Raw genomic sequence first — 19,804 nt, 5'->3', positions numbered from 1 at the left:
AAAATCCTATTGCCAAAATCTACTGATTTAAAGGAAAATATACCTTTGAAAAATTAGTTTCAGTTTCCAAAGCTTAAAAAAAAAGCCCCCAGCTGTAAGGCTCCCTTACAGGAAGAGTTGTCAGCAACGACCAAGCCACACTGCTCGGACAGCACTGATCTGGTAATGACACGCAGAGCTCGCTGCTGCGGGCACACACAGCAGGCAGAGACTCTCCTGGGCTAGCCAGCCGAGAAAGAGCCAGCCCCAAAGCGTGCGGATGTCAGTGAGAGGCTCCACCGATTTCAGTGGTTTTGCATCTGGAGGGAAGTGCTTTCTGAAGGGTGTTCAGTGACAAAAGCCCAGGCAAGTGTCCAGTGGGACCTGTCAAAGTGCCTAAGGGAGCTAGAGACTCAGCCTGGTAAGGCACCGCTGGAATTCCCATAGCTGCTTCTGCTGCTTGAAATGCTTCATTTCCTAATGCCTAGGAGCAAGGTCCTGTGGGCCTCAGCTTTGCAAGTCCTGGGAGCAACACTTGCACTAACTGTGGCGATCCTGACAAAACAGGTTACTGTTTGCCTTCAGTCATCTCTTCTTACCTCAAAAGAAGGACGGCAATGCATATGGAATTGTTACCTCTTCACATAGACAAGCATTTTTTAGGAAATCATTAGCGGAAATCTATTTCCCTGTTAGAAGCCCTTTGGGCAACAAATAATTTATTTTGCATACAGGCAAACAACGTTAATGGCCAATTACATTCCCACTTCCTGCACTGATGCTTACATTAAAATTAATAATACTTATTCTCTCCCTGCCAAATGTGGGCATCACGTAGCTGTGCCAGCAGAGTTGTCTGACTAAAAACTGTATCTTTGCATTGTGATTAGATTTTTTGTTCCTTATTTTATTAAGCACAAAAAAGGTGTGTGGGAGAAATCACAAGGCAAAACTCACCAGCCAGAGCAGTCCTGCAACCCACAGCGATAAGGGTGTTTCTACATTAAAAGGGAAAGGCGCTTTGTACTACTATCACAGTGCTCAGTAGCTCTCTCTAGCTCTTCATTATGTAGCAATGGGGTAAAAACATACCACATATTGCCAAGACCAGCCCTTGCTACGTGTCTACCCTGAAGACTATGCCGGACTCTAGCAGCTGTGTTGACAGGGCCACAAAGTTTGATAGGACACGAACTGGACCACGACCTGGGGATAACTAAATGGGGAAGGGGACTGCGGAGTCAAGCCCTAAGTGTCTCTCTGACATGGGAAGATGAGTGGCATTTCAGGACAGATTAGTTGATTTTCTTGTTTCCTGCACATGTTTTATTGCATCATCATTATCATTGGCTGGTATTTTTCACTGCCATAGGTAACCTTCAGGATGTGGACATCCTCCTCCACAAATACATTCCAAAGGAAAGCAATGAATCATGGAGTGGAAGAAAGGCCGGTTTCCATTTAGTCTACTCTATGAGGCTATGGCCCAAATATGCCAAGATCTCCTCCTAAGTCAGGATGAGCCAAGATAAGTCATTCCAAGATGAGTTTGGAGAATGTTCATATTTTTACCATTTTGGGGGTTAATTTTTCTGTCACTTGTTGTAACAGCTTCATACCATTAATTTCAGTGTAGATGCTCATAAGCTAGGGCTCCAAACTTGAATTCCCCACAGTTTGAAATAGGTACCACAGGCTCATGCCCATGTTTTATGCTAAAAGTCTGCTAAACACCACCCTGGCAAACCCTGGAGAAATCAAGTTTGTGCCAGCCCTCCTCCTTCCCAGAACTTAACCCTTCTCCATCCATCGATATTACCTGACCAGAAGAAGCATGGCTTGCGGAAAGGGATTTCACTTCAAAATGTGTCTAATTTCAACGTAACAAACTTTGAGACTCCTAATGACCTCCCCTGAACAGCAGGACATCTGAACTACATGGCTGAGAAAGGATTTCCAAATTGCAACAGGGAAGGGGCATCAAGCACTTCAGTGCGAGGCCCACAGACTTAGGACTATAGGACTTTGTAAGGAGGGATGACATCTGTCTTGACAGAAGTAAAAGCACTACTGGAGCCACAGAACTACCTTGTCTCACATACAGCTATTAAGAAACCTGTTCTCCTAGGCTAACCTTTCACAGCACGCTGCAGCTATGTCCACAACGCATCACAAACCATATTTAATGAAAGGCTACTAATCAAAACTGAAAACAAGTATGTTTCTGAGATGCCACTACAACCTGTCTTAGATGACACCAGCATGAGATGATAACAAACAATTAAAAAAAAAAAAAAAGAAATTCTGTGAGCAAACTTCATGAGAACTTACTCTTCCAGCTGTACAGAAAGTTTAGCAGGTTTGGGATAGGACCCTGGCAGAGTTGAGGTGCTACATTCAGCTTCCTGAACTGAGGCCACAATAGGTCACATTGCTTCATTGAGAAACAGTGGGCAGTTTAGTAATTTCCAAATCTGCTCTTCAAGTTGGCCTAATTCTACTGCCTTCAGAGATGATGAACAACATATTTATTTCAACATATTTATTTCAACTTCTGACTCACAGTAGGCTGGAGCTTACACTAAGTTAAGGCACGGGTATAGACGGTATGGCCAGCTGCTCCCACTGGAACGCAGAAGAGTTCTCTACTTGTTCATATGGAAATTATCAGACCAGTATCTGGAGAGGGCACAAAATCCAGTAAGTCAGATCTCTGGATTCCCCATTAATATGAAGACTACTGCACAGGGTATTACCCTTCCATCTAAGCACTGCCAGGGATGGGTGCTGCAAATGTTCACACATGCCTCAGCAGGCCTTTTAAATGATATCACTTGTGGCCAGCCTGGCACTTCCATGATGTGGGAAACTGACCTTGCCTTTTGCACACTCAATACATCACAGGTATCCACAAGCCCTGCAGATACAAGCACATATGCAAGTGACAACCTTCATAACTTAATGACCGCTACCTATTCAACACTACGCACTATTTGGAAGTTTCAGGTTAACTACTCACATAGTATCTCAACTCCAAATGGGGAGTCTGTGTGCTACATGTGCACCTGTGTCTGAGAACCTGCATGTGTACACAATCCCATTTTGCACACGTGTGGTTATTTTGCAATGCTTGGACAGGTCTTTGCTCTTATATCACTCCTAAAGCAGAAAAAGGGAAAAAACAAGACAAAAGCAATCAGCTTTCAGTCCTCTTGGCAATGACATTCTGTTGACAACACTGAGTTTGATGGAACTTTATCAGAAGCTCAAACGCTTTGCAGGAGATAGAAGAACATAAGCATGTACTTAAGGGATATTCATAGAATCATAGAATGGTTTGGGTTGGAAGAGACCTTTAAAGATCATCTAGTCCAACTCCTGACATGTCTCAAGGGAATACTGAAGAGGGGAATTACAAAGAACTGCCCAAGAAAATGCTACTCTGTTGATACTAGGAAAATGATTCATTGCTTACAAAGAAAATTCTCCCTGGGGCTACATTTCTGTTTTTATTAGGTGGGAAGACCAGATGAAAGAACAGAAAACATTGCAGTGACAATCGCTAACAGCCCACGGCAGAAAACACACACCCCCTGCGACTGGCTGTAGCGTGGTTTTTATGGACAGGCGACCTCTTGGGGTGTGTCTACATGTAGATGGCTGGAATACTTAAGGGGAATTAACTATGGGCATGAACTTGAAACTCAGAAAACCCTTCATGTTCTCAATCAGAAATAAAGCAGTATTAAGTTTAGTGCAGAGGGCTGTGACCTGACTGACTATGCTCCACATCAGTGAGATGTGGACTAGCAGTGGCCCAAAAATCCAGTTAGAGATTAATTGTTCTTGCAGCATCTAAGCTGGCTTCTCTTCATTCCTTCCCAAGCTGCAATTGCAGTTTTAAATTCTGAGTTGATGAGGCAGATACAAATTACCCTGTCATCCTTCACAGGTTAGGAGGCTGGTTTTTTTTTTTTTATTTAAAAACCTTTTTTTATTCTTTTTGTTTTGGAGAGGAGGAAGAGGAGAAAAAACAACCTGGCTTACTCATTTCTGAAATGACTGGGTAGTGTATTCATATACGCTGTGAGAAGTTCAATAGTAATCTAGAGATGGGCACAGACAAATGCAGACTGGCAGCTCACATCCTCGAGAGCGCAAGTCTCCAGATCAAAAAGGTTTACTGTCCAGATGACTTGGGCTAAAAGACCTGTAAGGCCTACTGTGTTTGAGAGGCAGCAGCACAGTATTGTCTATAGGATGTGGGCTGACAAAATTTGGACAATTTTAATACTTTAAATGCATTAAAATTCAAATGTTCATCCCAAAGTTAAGCCACACCTTGCAGGTGACAAACACTGAATTTCTGAGATTCTAGCATTCACAAAGCCTGTAAAACACTGCTGTTCTTTTGTCATATGGATTTGGTTTCAGCAGTCACTCAAAAATGCATCTCAAACTGCCAGTGCCCCTAACACTCCCATTTACTCCTCAGAGTTCCTCTAAAACCCTTTCAGATGCTTGTTCTGAAAAATGAAGCAAAACATGTTGAACTGATCCTTGCTACAGTCTCGGTAATGTCCAGAGAGCTCCCTCACAATTGCCTGTGTCACAGCGCTCACTGAGGACTTCTGTTCAGCGGGGACTGTGATGCCAGATCTGCATGGTATCATATTCTCCAGCTTGCCCCAGAGACTCCCCATTCCCTTAGCTCTAGGGACATGGAGCAGGTATCCGTCTCTCATATAGTGAACCTTCAACTCGGATTTTATCAAAGGAACCACAGTGACCTGTTGCAACAGGACTTCCTAAACCAGCAAAGAGGAGGCAGGATTTGGGCTGTCCTGTACATTTCATGGTGAAATGCCATTTGGTGATATAGAGAACTCAACACAGTGATACTGAATCTCACAACTACACGGGACTGTTTCCCCTTCCTGACTTCCAGATTTTAACACCAATGTCTCATATAACAGAAAATACAAAGGTTCTGATGTCTCCAGTGCCAGAAGTTTCTGCATTAAAAATGAAACCTTGATATTCTTTGATAGACACAGAACCTAAATGACCCCCTCCCGTATCAGGAGACGGGCTTGTTAGTGCAGTACGCACTGGCAGTTAAGCACCAAGAAGAGAAAAAGCTGACCTGGCAGCCACAATGCATTCATTCAGTGACTTTGGTGCTCATGTCCTCCTCTGTATAGGACTTGCCCAGGAGCAGTTAAGGTATATACAGGCAGTTTTTTAAGCTGCAGCATATTGGAAGAAGATTGAAAGCAATAAGGAGTTCAATGCAGCTCAAAAACTGTCTTGCATGATTACTCTGTCTTCAAAAACCAAGCCAGGCACAAAGGGAAATAAAAATAACCAAGGCTGGAGCTCTGACGCTTTGAGAGAGGGGAAAAAAAAAGTCTGTGCCCTCTTTTCCAAGCACAAGTGAAAAACTACAGTAACTAAAGAGTGCTTGGCCCCATGCACTGTGCCATACTGACAACAGCAACTGCAATTTAATCAAAAAGCCTCTATTGGCAGAGCATGGCACCTTGATGGTACCTTTTAATTCATAAACATTCCTCCCTAAGAGGGATCAATTTGCGTGTTAGCTTGCAGAGACCCATATTCCCTGCCGATGTAAAATCCTACAACTCCACGGCAGTCTGATGAGCTGTACTAGTAATTACTAGCAGGGAATCCGTCCCAAAATCTCTGGGTGTGAACCAGGGCACACTTAAAAAAGCATTTTCTCACTCTGTCACTCCCACCCCTATCCACCCATCTCCTGGACTAAATTACAAGAAAACTGATTCTTCTCCATCATTCCCATTACTTAAGTCATCTTAAAATATTCAAATGACTGGTTAAGCTCCAGCCTTGTTAATTCAAGCAGAAAGTGTGGAAGAGGGAAAACTGACAACAGACACAGCAATTCACTTCCTATAGCCTAGCAAATATATACAAGGAGTCCATTTTCCAGAAATTCAACTGGTATGTCCTGTAAGTGAGCAGAGTGCCCACCTTTGCAGATTGTATCACATGAAGAAGACGCCATTTCAAAAGAGTGCCAATTAAGAAACAGTTGTGTGAAAGACTTAATGTGACCATGTAGATATGTTACAAAGGGCTTCTCCTTCACTACAGAGCATCTATCTTCCTCTCCATATACATACACATACACATATATATACACATACATACACGCACACACATAGATAGATGGATAGATATAAATACATGTGCGCACGCACGCAAACACACATACATATATATATATTTTTATATATATATATATATATTCTTTTCCAGTTCTTGGAGTGGTTACAACTACTTTAGTCTACAAGGCATCCTAAGGGCACTTCCTGGCTCTAGCAATAAAGTCCATCATATTGTGGAGAGAAGTAAAGGGAATATCATTGAGGGAGAAGAACAGAACAGTTTCCTATCTTGTATATCATGTAACAGGTCAACACCTCTGAAAACTAGCATTGTTGTTTCTGAGCCCAGATATTTTCTCCCTATGTTCCAGGAGGGCAAATGTTCATCTTGTTCAATTGCTGTGTACAGAGGTGCCACTATGCGATTTTCCCTTTTTGGTGGATTAGTAGTTGCTTCCCAATAGTTAGGACTGTATTATACAATATCTTATGCATCATGTTTTGTTGGTTTGTTTAAAGGGAGATTAAAAGAGTTTTGCTTTTTTCTTCATGTCGTTGCGTCTCCAGAGAGGTAACTTGTCAAACTCCTGTATCGTCATGCCAAATATTTCTTGAAAAACTTCAGGTGCTAAGTGGCGCTTTTTAAAAAAAAAAAAAAAAAAAAAAAAAAAAGGAGAAAAAAAAGAAGAGAAAAGGCAATGGTCAGTCAAAGCCAAATAGACACAACAGGAGACAGGAGTGCCTTAGGGATTTCATGTCACTGTGTAGAAGCCATTGCAGGAAATAATAATGCTTTGGCAATACAGATAATCCAAGTCCTCACGAACTTGGGTGCTCAATGAATCAATAAAATTTTGCAATTTGTTAAGTCTGAGAAGTTTACAAAGGAAATCAGGAGAACTATTTAAGTTGCTGAATAAGCAAGAGACAGAAAAATGATTTGCCTGAAGTCACCCAACAAGCAGTGATAGACCAGAGAACAAAACCAGCTCCTGCCCGCCCCTGTCCCAGGCTTTGGCTAGTCACCTCTGCGTACATATGGAAGTTCAGACAGACACGGGAAAGCTTTGCAGAAGGGCTGCAGGTTGACATGCTACATTTGAGGTTCTGAGAAGGAAGATGTCTGGCCAGACTAACTGTCCAGCACATTTCTCTATTGCCAATGAAACATTTTTGGTGCTGCCTTGTGCACAAGTTACTTCTCATTCATCTGCTTTAGAGTGCACTGGATGGGGAAAGTGTCTCCCTGTGGCACTAACGTAACACAGTGTTGTATTCTGACCAGTGATCACATATCTACCAGTCTAAAAATGTGGAAAAACGGTTACTTACCCAAATTTTTGTGGCCCCTTCTGTTCATCTCCACAGAAGATTAACTAACTACAAATGACTTGAACATCCCCAGTCTTCCACTGGGCTGCTTAAGTCTTTCTAATCCACAAAGCTGTAAACAATTTTTATTTGTTGGCAGAGATTTAAATCCTCATATTTTTGGATATCAGCCAGTCTAACTAACTCACAGGACTCATGGGTGAGTTAAAGGGAGTTAGACTTTTGATCCTCAAGGATGGCTGACACTGACTCTTAGCTAAGAAATGATCCAAAATTAGCTAACTCTTAGCTAAGAAATGATCCATTCCAATGTGGATCCTATGACTACAAAACACTTCACCAATTTTGGGCTTTTTACCAATTTACAAGTATATAATTATTAATTGTTTGAAAACATAAGAGGGTTGTGAGAGCTCCGTCCAGGAGCAGGGCAACAGAGATGTGGGACTCCAGGCCCAGCACTGTGTGTGGAGACGTGGCTGCTTCCTCCCCGTCTGACTCCTCCTTCCCTGCTTCATGCTGAGAAACCTTCCCAGTCTAACAAGGACCCACACTTCAGTGTTTGAGCTTTCAAGTGTGCAACAACAAACAACTTCAGCAGGAAAGAGCATTTAGGAACTTGCTTCTCTTACCTCAAGCCTGGTTCTGTCTACATCTTTTAGTATTTTATTTCGCCCTCTGTTGGTCACCATGAGCATTTCATATGGAAATATCTGTTAACAATGTATAAAAGGGGGAAAAAAGAGATGTATTTACATTCTAAAGTGAAAAGAACACAATGTGTCTCATTTTCATAACCACACAAACATTTGGTTTCCTTTCCAAAGGAAATCCCAGCACTTTTGTCCCCTAAAGTTGCACGAAAGACAAGCCAATCTGGACATAGCAAGAACTTGTTTAGTATTAAACTGCCTCATATTGTAGAGCCACTGTGTAGTTGCTCACCCCACTGGTTTTTATGGTGCATATAATAAAGCTGACTTTGGTCAGTCAATATACCTTCTTATCCAGCAGTGTATAAACTTAAGAGCTTATTACGGTAAATACATTTGGCACTCATTGGTCTAACTGATGGCTGCCAAAGTGTGGACAGCTCTAAGGAAACGGACACTTAGGGGACTTTTAAAAATGAACTACATGAAAGTACATCAGAAAAAGCAGCAACTCTGAATAAGCGAGATACTGATTAGTAGGGGCCACTGCATTTGTCAAAATTCATCACATGATTTTCTTTGCCTTTTTGGAGAGTTAAAGAAGTCAAACAACTGCCCACTGTGCTTGCCGGCTGTGCAATATATACATGAATTACAGGAGATACTTTTGTAGACATATTTGTCTCACACACCTTCATGTACTTCAGGAGAGTATGTGTCCAGCACATCTCCCATTAACATTTCCCTTGCTTTCCCTTTACATTGCAAAGAATGTCCAGAACTTATACAAATCAGTTTTTGGCCAATAACCAATTCCTGAATGCATAACTGATTTCACTTTTGTTTTACAGGTTCTTTGTTTGAAGTAAAATGTTTACGGCCAGTGGGTCTCAAATCAGTTTAATCCAACAGAAACAATGCTGCTTAGAAAGGATTTCAGAAAACCATGTGCCTTGAAATCAGTTTCTGGAATCATCCATGGCAAATAAAACTCTGTTTTAGTTTTTTTTTTCCTTGGACAGACACTTCCAGGAATGCCTGGAATGACCTAGGAGAGCTCATGTTCCATCTGGCAAAGCCTCCCTATAGCCCTTCTCATCGCATGTCTCTGCAGCGTAGGATAACAGCATTCCCAGTGAGGTCCTCATCCAACCCCTACTGAAGTCAATTAAGTTCTTCTGCAGGCTTCAGTGGGGATTGGCTCGGCCTTTATTGTTATTTATGGGTCTTGTTTTACTTGCCCACTGGGAGCAAGAGCGAGACCACCAAAACTTTCCTGGAGAGACAGCGGAGCTATTATCAAATGCTATTAATTCAATTATTTTAACATCAGAAGACATTCAACCTAATCAACTTCTGTGCAGAGCTAGGCAATTAAGTTCATTCCATTGTCAACAATTATCCCAATGAATTTTTCAAAAATATAATAAATAAGATTCAGGCATCAATGAACACACCACTGAGTTTATTGTAAGTAATAATAATTTAAATAGCATGTGCTTACATACCAATTGTAAGATATGATTCTTAGGAGATTCTGACATTGTCACAATTGTACAATTAAGTTTATACTTCGAATTACATTGTTTATGTTTGATACTGGAAACAGCTATATACAGCATTATAGGAAACTAAAATGTAACTTTCATATTTAAACAGGCAGAGTTTAAGTCAAGGTCTATGGTCGTAAGTACATCTTATATTTAGATATTCACAACAAGGCAGGTTTCAATCTGGGGTGGCAGGATGCACAAATTCTGTCCTTTCTGGAGAACCATTTGGTAAGATTTGGTCATTCTTAAGTTTACAGATTTTCGCTTTTCATTTGTTTCATGCTGACTTTGAGTTGGCTTCTTTTACTTTATCAGGTTTAAGTTAGTGTTGGACCATTGACATGAATAAAAATACTGCCAATTCTCACAAGCTGAGGGTCTGGCATCACCTTTATAAACATTAACAGAAAGTGACCTATTATCTCATGAAATTCCAATAAATTGTATCACTAATAATACTGACAGAATTTGTCACCCAAAATAACATTCCAAATTACTGGGTGCATCAACAGCAGTGGTGGCTGTAAGAATTTCTATTGCACTGAAAGAGAAATTATTTGGAATAAAAAGTAGTATCTCAGGAGTTGGGGATGTCCCCAAGGTCTTATTTATATAATATATAAAAACACTTGTGAATATACATTGCACTGGGGTCTCAGCTTATAAAGCCAGGGTTATTGCCTTGTACAGTTTGTCTGGAGGTGACTCGGAAGCACAAGTGGTAATTTGGTTTGCAAAACGAGCTCCTCACTTAACTGCAGAAATGCTGATCCTTGTAACTTCAGAAAAATCATGATTTCTCAGAAGGTTCACCAGCAATAGAGCAAGTTATAAGATTTAAAACACAGCCCTGGTTGAATCCCCTCTATATATTATGTTCATTTTTGACTCGGACATCTCTAGACATAGCTGCAAAAGCATTTTAATTTGTATCTTATATTATATTCAGCTGACATATTGCCTCTTTTTCCAGTAAATGTCCTTAAGAATTTCTTATATAGGGAATTCAACATTATTGAAAGGTGTCAGGCTAACAGTGCTGAAAGCTAAAGAACAGATCCAGACAGACATGTAGGTATCTAACTTCCAGTCTGAAACACAGATCCATTTATTTCATTAATTTTTAAATTAACACAGCCTCAACAGCGTGTTGTGAACCACAGTATTCTGCATCACTTTTCCAGCCTGACAGATCTGAAACTTTCCCATTGAGTCTGGCCTGCTGTTTTGGCTAGTAGAAGCTTGACAGAGAACTAGCTATTGAGCATCTTCAGTATCTTTGTTTTGTCTCTGGAAAAGCTTCCTTAACCCAAGAAGCACACCTGGACTGCCCTCAGCCTGCCTGAGTACTAACACCTGTAAGAGGCCATGTCCAGAGCAAAGGGAGAGGTTTAGCACATAAGGAGCAGGGACTGAGGTGAGGTAAAGAAAAACAAGGGAACTAAGACACTTCCCATATTTTATCTGCATTTCACAGTCAAATCCTCACTGTCTTGAAGTCAAGTGAATAACATCTGCACTTGCCTTTGGCTCCAACATGTTAGGCATAGATACTCCTCTGTCCATTCTCATTCCAGGGACATGACCATCCGGAAGGGACTGCATCAGATACAGGTATACATCAGACACATAGGTTACACACACAGAGGGTAAAGGCACTCAAGTAGTGGTGAAAACAAAGGTCAATTCGCCCTAAGACTTCCCTCAAGTTTTAATATTTAGTCTTATCGTATAGATCATTGCCATGGCTACTGTTTACCACTTCTCTGAGGCGTGCAGAGGGATCCTTCGATCCCCTCTGCCACCACAGCCATCTGTCACTGCTAAGGCTGGCAACAGCTCCCCACTGAGCCTACCAACATCACTTCCCAGGTGGACCCGGGGACCCCAAGAGAATGGTGGGCCCTTTCCCACCCCAGTGACTAAGCAGGGTTCTTCTCTGGACAAATACGCAGAAGCATTAATTCAGATCCCACCCAACAGCATACAAAGTACTCTTACACTTCTGGGCTGTCCTTTCTGTCACTTACTGTATCAGCTGAGGTGGGTTTTTTTTTTTTTTTTGTCTCTACAATGGGAAATTTTTATGATGAACACAAACAGGGACAGGGTAAAAAGGTGCTGTTTTGACACAGGTACTGTTCCTAACAAAACAACATTTTGAGCACAATACATGGACAACTCCTCTCTCCTCCCATAATCTTATTCTCTTTCCAATCATCGTGATTTTGATACAGCATTAACAAAATTATCCAAGTCATTAAACTCTTTCTTAAATTGCCATTTCATATTGTGATTGCGCTGAGGAGCCAGCCAGAATCAAACCATTCTGGAAAAAACCCTGCAGACAGGATTTGGAGGAAAAGGGTTTATATTTGCAAGCACACCTCTTACTCGCTCATCTGTGATGGCAGCACATAGAAAGCTATTGATCAGCCATCTTGTCTGGAGAGCAAATTCCAGGGTAAAAATGAGGAGTTCAAGGCTCCTAGCATGGGAGAAAATTGCCTCCAGAAGAGACTTTCTATACGTCTCTGGGGTCAGTACTAGAGAGGCTGGAAAAAAATCCACTGTCAGCTGTCCAGGGAGGACTATGACAGATAACTCATATATCAACACACAGTGGATTTTACAGAGCAAGTCACAGAACTGGTGCGAGCTGTCTCAGCCCAGCTCTGGGGAGGTAACAAGGAGAAATCTGAGGCTGTGCCTGTTTTTTGTTGATAAGAGTCTACATTGGTGGTTATGCTTAAACATGCAGGAAAATCAAAGCTATTGTCTTAAGAAACCCTTCCCTGTAGCAGAAATTCAAACTTCAACAAGAAAGTAGATGCTTTTAGTTCTGTTGTCAGTTGATTGATGAAAACCCGTACTCTACCTGGAAATCTGAAAAGCAAAAGAGAAATCTCATCAGCTTTAGAGTGTGGAAGAACAGGAATCAGTCACAATCTACCAGATAATCCTTGTGTCTTCTGGCCTACCTGATCTTTTCAAAATCCCACCTGATTCTCTAAGGCCAGGAACCTTCCTACTTTTGGACTTAGTTTGTAAAGAGTCAAACACTCCAAACATGCAGCCCTTTTCATTTTGAGCAGGCTTCTCATTCAGGAAAATCACTTTGGAAATATTAAGAAACACAAAACCACAATCAAGTGAATAAATAGCCAACTAAAATTCAAATGTGTAGAGCAGGATTCACCTCACCTAACCTCTGCCATCAGGTAGCTCTCTAGATTTCTCCATAGTCTATAAAGAGACCCAAGCGCCAACAGAAGATGCCTGACCATAGGGTATCTAAGATGGCCGGGATCAATTTCACTTTGGAGATAACTAGCCCCTCTCTGTCTCTCTCTCAGCTCAAACCATTTCAAAACATTAACTCTCAGAGTTTCACAACTTTCATAAATATTGTCAAATTATCTAGTTCAAAGTAATAATGAAAATCATGAGCAGCAACAGAGATTAGAAGGCATTATGCTCCTTTCTTCACTGTGGCACGTTCTTTCAGACTGTGCAGTGGATGGTCATTTTCAGAGAAAGAAAACACCGTAACAGAACTCAGTACATATTCCTGATAATATACACGTTACCTGCTTTCCATTTGCACCAGTGCTAAAGCAGTCCCTTGGCATAAACAAGGATCAGCTGCACATAGCATATTCAGCAAAACAAACCCAAACTTTTTAATAGGTATTTGCAGAGTTTGAGTTAATCGTTGTGTTTAGCAGAGGAAGTTAAAATGTACTGAGCAAATACAAAGTTACCACATCCACAACCTTAAAATAAAACAGCAGAAACGATCATAACATGTTCAGTAATGAAGTGTTATGTAAAAAGGCTCCTCAGCCTTACCTCTAACACCACCACTCACATCCCCATAACTGTTGTACTGACCAAAATCTGTAGACACCGGCTGTAACAGGAAAAGAGGGACATGCACATAAATTCACAGTTCATGATTTCACAAGTAGGTTTGTATATGGGGAGTAACAAATTGCTTTAAGCCTTTTTTCCCCCCTCCATTTTCACTACATTTCTTGCGTTGCTTTCTTGCCTTTTTAACAGTGTAGTTTGTGGGAAGGGAAATTAGGTTTTGTCTGACTTCAGACGGTTTTATAAGAAAGCCTGATCAAACTGAAAATCCAATGCAGTTAATATGGAAATAAATATCATGGATAATTAAAGCCACCTTTCACGTCTCAAAATTGCCACCTCCTTACCCTGTGAAGTCCATTTTTTCCATAGCCAGGGAGAGAAGAGGTTTTGGAGGCTGAAGCATGTGCTGTTGAATGAGGAAGGGAAAAATCTTTTACTGGAAAAATCCCATGGAAACTCAAAACCAAGAACATTTGAGGAACCAACTAGCATAAAAAACACAGTTAAAAGAGCTAAGCATATACATAACCAACTGAAACACACTGACTTTAAGAAACTAACATCTCAGCCCCAGACTCATCACAACCTTCCATACATTCTGTAAGTTACATGCAGCTTTATCATGCCATGGCGGCAGATCATCAAGAAGGGACACTGTGATTTTGCCAGGGTCAAAATCAAAGTGGTCTCCATTGAGTTGAAAGTAATGCTCAAGGATTAGACAACAGAGCAAAGTAACTTTTTAGTCCTAAGCTAGATAAAGTATTGCCGTGCACCTTATGATGGGACCAAGATAAAGGACAAGGAGAATCCAAGATCAGCAGTGTTTGACTGGGTAGGTTCCCTGTTAAGTCTCCCATGCAGGTCCATTCAATTCCACTCACTTAAGTGGCACACACGGTTTATATATCATCATACCCTCTGAACCTTTCATGAATTTCCTTTCTATCCTTCTACTGCAACTACTATTGCACTCATGCTCCCAGCTTCTGCTGCTGCACAAGCCAAGATACACTCCATTCTCTGTATTCACATGCTTCAGCTTGCCATTTTTTGCTACAAAGGAGAAACGGCTATTAGTTTCGGTCCTGTAACACTGTAATTGACAGATGTTTTGGTACTGACTTCACCAGGAGAACGATCAGAATGGGCAGGGCTGAGGGAATTCAAACATGTTTGAGAATTTGGCATTCTGATCCAAAATTATAGTTATCCGAAATTATAGTTATCCTGTACATGATGTGACACTTCTGAGAACATGGCATGATTCAACCAACCTCTGTGACTCCTGCTTTCATCTGAAATGAAAGTGAAATAAGGTACCTGGGGGCATTCAACTTAGTATTTGCACTGACCTCAGAAATTGCATGAACAAGACAAAGACAATGTGGAAATGTCAAAGGCATGTTTTCGAATACACATAAAAAGATGGATAAACAGAAAGATTGTCAGCATAATGATCCGTAGCACCTCTACAGTTAATACAGCCCCTTCAGACAAGATCCTCCATATAAGAATGCAATTTTTGTTTTTTTAAATGTTTTTACCACAGAAGGGCAGGGAATGTAGAACTTGGGGCACTGTTGTTGCCAGCAACAAGCAGCTTTGGCAAAGGTACCACTGATTCCACAAATGGCAACTGATGTCTGCACTGATTACCACTGCAGAGAGGGATGGACACATCTCCAATAAAGGAGTCCTCCAACCTGTGCTAAGGTTAATTAAAAAAATCATAAGCTTTGAGTTGAGCAGGTAGATTCTGGCCCTGTAAACACTACAGGTAGTGAGGGAGAGCCACAGACGTTCTCTCCAAGACCACAGAGGCAACACATTTATACAACAGGGAACATGAGGAAATCTTAAGTTTCCTTGGCAGCTACTCCAGTGGGTGACTCCAAAGAGACTCATCCTGTCCCTTCTTGGCTTGAAGTACAGCTGCTGGGCTACAATCACCAGTGGATGAAGAGAGTGAAATAAAACCCCCAAACCCTTCTCTGGAGATCTGAGGCAGCCACAGATGTATATGAAAATATGCAATGAGGCCAAGAAACTAAGCCACCAATTGACCAAAGCTGACTTTTGTGCTTTTGCTCTGGAACAGAATACCCCCAATCAAAATGTCAGCCAAGGCCAAAACATTGGCTCTGTTTGGAATATGCAGCCCCACTGCTAAATGTTGCTGATTTTCTGTTCCTGGGAGGAGAGCCTAAACAGTGATAGGAACCACCAGTTAAAAAATGTGTTATTGTAATTTAATAACCCAGCCTATTAGCATGTGTGTGATGTAATAGTCACTGAATATTTTACCTCACTCCTTATCTATATTAGAAAATCTCTCTCCTCAAAATTGCCTGAAAATCCTCAACCTCATATTTCTTCTATTTAAAAAACAACTGTGATACTCCTCCCCTCACCAAAACCACCAGCTAATGAATTAGGCCACTCTTTCAGAGGAGAACATCACATATACACATATTAAGCGGTCTTCCCAGTGGTCTCTCTTTTGGGGGACTGCTTAATATGTGTGTATGTGGGGTTCATTATTCGCTGTTCATTATTAGCTTTATTGCCTACATGAATTACCTGGAGAATCGTAACGACTGGCAGAAAGGGCTGACCTATCGCGACTCTCCTTTTCCATCTCCTCTTTCAATATCAGTTGTCCCAGACCAGAGTTGAGCTATAAACGGCAATTAAAAAAATATATCAATAAAATAAAGCTGATCAAGGCATTAGCAGAAATTGCTTACAGAAAACAAAGGGGAACTTTTTGGATGGTGTTCAGAAACAGCACGAAGACAAGCTTATAACCACCTTCATGAGCTGCTCCTCCTGCAGTTGCCGGCGTCTCTGTAGCTCCTCATCATCTTCCTCTCTTCCACTTGATCTGCGCCTCATGTCAGCTCCTGCTTCCATAAAACCACAGTACAGACAGAGCTTTGTGTATCAGTTCAATTGCAGCTTGAAGATTTCAATGCTAGAAAGTACTGGTCAGTTTGATTTACTGAATAAACAAAGCAGTATTTTCTTTCAGAGTCAAAAGACTTTTCAAAAAATCACCCTTAATGAAACTCGCTCAGATAGCCTGCCCTACGGCTATCAGGCTTCTTATAAAATTAACAAGAAGTTAAACTGCACATCAGTTCCCAACCAAGCAACAGTCCTGGATACAAAAGCCATGAAATCAATGTAATAGAAAAAAGGAGCTCAGATTGCTAGTTCTGGAAACATGGGGTTTAATGGCACCAGTAACTGCACCCGTGGTTGAAAAGAGAAAATCTGATTTACATTTATACTTTTATCTAGACTCAGAAAAGCAAATCTGAATTAACACTTCAAATGGAAAATTAAACTACATTAATCTCCTAAATGGACACTCATATTTGGAATTAACAAGGCATTATATTTGGTCTAAAATGAAGCAAACTGATTTGTGTTCTACACTAGTTTCTTAACTTTTTATTGAATAACCTTTATTTTCGTGAGTAATCTTAAGAAATGGTCCAATTTGGACATCAGGACACTTCCACGAATACCCAGAATATGGTATTGCTGCAAGCATTTAGACAGCAGTTGTATTTTTTTCTGCACAGGCTGTATCCTGATATAGTTATTCACCAATCTAACGCTAGACAAACTCAGTGTTTTACTTGGATGAAGACTAAATTTTGCAACTAAAGTATCAGAAGGTTTATATCAATTAAATGTTTTGTACTGCAGTGTTAAATTGATGCTAATATGGAGAGAGACAAAAAGTTATGGAGAAATTGTTTGTAATTAAATTATTTATTATGTTGTTTGGTGTCTCAGGCTTTTGCAAGACTGTTCAGTAGAACAGCAGTAATACTCATTTTTTTGACAGCTGAGCTCATTCTAGCTCTGTAAGCAAAATATCACACTCAAAATCACAGAACAAGCCAAAAAACCTGGGGCTTCTGGGTTTGGTTTTTAGTGATTAGTCTTGTGTGATGACTGAATAAAATAAAATAAAATCTTGTGTGATTTCTGAATTAAATACGTCGATGAGCACATTTTTATCTTTATAGTTTCCAAACAGTCCTGTTTAGCTTCTAAGATAGACAATATACAATATACAAAGCAGTTTTACTGGAAACCATTAAAAGTTGTCATCCACTGCATACAGACTGAGCTGAGAGCCAAAATTTCCAACAAAGGCTCCGCCTCAGACATATGGCATAATAATGCTGTAGTTATCATAAGCATTGTCAGGAGAGTTTCAAGTACGTTGATGTTATCACTGTGACTGTAATGTTTGTCAGGTTGCAAGCCTATATAAAGGACATTTTCAAAAAATTGCCACTGCGCATGCAGCCTCTTCAGTTGGTCATTGAGCCATCCCACCCTGTCTCTCCTCTCCCAGCACTTCTGTGAAAATCCCATTGCACTGAAAACCATACGCTCTTTCACAGAAACCTGAAACAGGCAACACCTTCAGTGTTTCAGACATGACTTCATAAATGAACTAGGCTAGGTAGCTTATTTTATGCTATGGGGGTCAATAAAAATTAACAGAGAAAAAAAATACAAAACAAAAAAAAATTAAAAATGATCATGATTCGCATGATTTACAGAAAAGAAAATGAGACACCTGTAGTGCAATAATACAGAAGAAAAATACAAAGTCGGTAGAAACAGTAACTCTGAAAATCAGGACTTTTTTTTTGTCCATTAACTGTTCCACTTCAGTCATTGCTTCTTGCCATGAAAACAGTCATGTGGTTGGAAGCAACCATATTTTCTGTGGAATATTTGCTATTAGCTTAGGACTAAAAGATTAAACAGACAATAACTGAAAGAAGTCAGGCTTGTGTGACACACCACATTTTTTAAGCTACTGCATGGGAGTTCACATAATTTGTCTATGGGTTAATATCTGTGTGATCAATTCCAAAGTCCTTTAGCAAAACCCCTTCTAACTCAGCGCTATTCAATAGTTTTAAATTCACAGACACTCGGAAGTCTCACCAGAAGAACTGCACTTTGTGGCAAACACCTGGGGTGGACACAATCTTCACTACCCATTTTTACAGCTCCAGTGTTAACCTACTTTGGTTACCAGTACCTTTTAAGCCGCATCGCTTGTACCTTTTTTTTTTTTTTTTTTGCATACCTATGGCCGCAAGGGAGGGAGGACCTGGCCAGTGGTCCGTCTCAATCTTTGGTATCTCGTTGGGTGCTGGTGCATGAGCTGCTGGGAACTTGGAGGACTTGATGATATCCTCGGAGGACTTGCTCTGTGCTGCCAAAGCAGCTGCATCTAGATGGCAATCAGGGAACTTAGCTATGTAATCATCTGTATCAACATAAAGGTCTTCCTTATTTTGGCAAAATTTTACACTTTACAAGAAGTTAATTTTGAAAAGCAAACATTTTCATGTTTTGCTTTTCTAATTGCAGTTTGAGGCAAAGTAATGTCTTTCTCTTGCCAATAGATTGGAATCAAACCTTCCTCTCCTCCCTCATCCCCACTCCCAAAATAACCCCAAACCAGCTTTGGATTTTACTAGGGTTGCACAGGGTTAGAATGATTAGGCAAGAGTAAGAAAATTCAATCTAACAGTATTTGCCAATATCTCCTAAGGACACCTGATTATTAATGAAGATGAAATCAGATTTATGTACTGATATATCTTCCTTCTAGGGCAAGTAAACAAATAGTTCAGAGGAACAGCACTAATTTCAACTCTACTGATGCTAATTATTTCCTCTGTTTCTGTGAAAAGCTGCAAAACAAACAAAAAAAGAAATCTGAAACAAATATGCTTATTTAACCAGTGGATTTTTTCTGCTGCATGCCTTTGCTTATTAGCATGCAGTAGTAGTAAAAGCAGATGTGAATTTATTAATAAATACTGAACTCCATTCAGATCAACTTGGCAGGGAAAGGCACTTGCAATGAAATGAACCTCACCAAAAAAATATCTCAGCAGTGGGGCATCCACTTAAGATTCCAGTCTAAGCCAAAGTCTCTTAAAAGCATGTGAGGATGTGCATTATGGCTTTCACTTCTTGACATTAAAAAAAAAACCAAAAAATCCAATAGGATTCAGTTTACATTAAAACCAGCGTTATCTACCTCTTATCTGCAAACTGTTAGCTCATATCACCTTCTCTTGTATGAAGCTATTGTATCAGAAGCAAGAATTCTGGACTTTTTTTTTCCTTTTCTCTTTTTTTTTTTTTTAAACAGAAAGACATCTGTTAACAAAGTGAAGCATTGTGCTGCTCATCCAACATG

General features: G+C 40.4%; 1 protein-coding gene across 1 annotated transcript in view; it reads right to left on the bottom strand.

Annotated features, from left to right (window-relative positions):
* Positions 1 to 5,763: 5,763 nt before the first annotated feature.
* ABLIM1 (actin binding LIM protein 1) overlaps positions 5,764 to 19,804 on the bottom strand; it is a 109,877-nt gene continuing 95,836 nt past the window's right edge. The window contains exons 15-23 of the mRNA XM_082309773.1: positions 18,677 to 18,823; positions 16,360 to 16,451; positions 16,129 to 16,225; positions 13,890 to 13,951; positions 13,522 to 13,582; positions 12,548 to 12,555; positions 11,194 to 11,268; positions 8,096 to 8,176; positions 5,764 to 6,769 (exon numbers count right to left, since the gene is read on the bottom strand). Coding sequence (XP_082165899.1) covers positions 6,656 to 6,769; positions 8,096 to 8,176; positions 11,194 to 11,268; positions 12,548 to 12,555; positions 13,522 to 13,582; positions 13,890 to 13,951; positions 16,129 to 16,225; positions 16,360 to 16,451; positions 18,677 to 18,823 — 737 coding nt within the window. The 3' untranslated portion in view covers positions 5,764 to 6,655. The remainder of the gene's footprint in view (positions 6,770 to 8,095; positions 8,177 to 11,193; positions 11,269 to 12,547; positions 12,556 to 13,521; positions 13,583 to 13,889; positions 13,952 to 16,128; positions 16,226 to 16,359; positions 16,452 to 18,676; positions 18,824 to 19,804) is intronic.

The sequence above is a fragment of the Platalea leucorodia genome, assembly GCF_965183815.1.
Source record: "Platalea leucorodia genome assembly, chromosome: 4".
In the NCBI taxonomy this organism is placed as follows: domain Eukaryota; kingdom Metazoa; phylum Chordata; class Aves; order Pelecaniformes; family Threskiornithidae; genus Platalea; species Platalea leucorodia.
The sequence above is the reverse complement of the archived record's forward strand: the minus strand, read 5'-3'. Positions and strand labels throughout refer to the sequence as shown.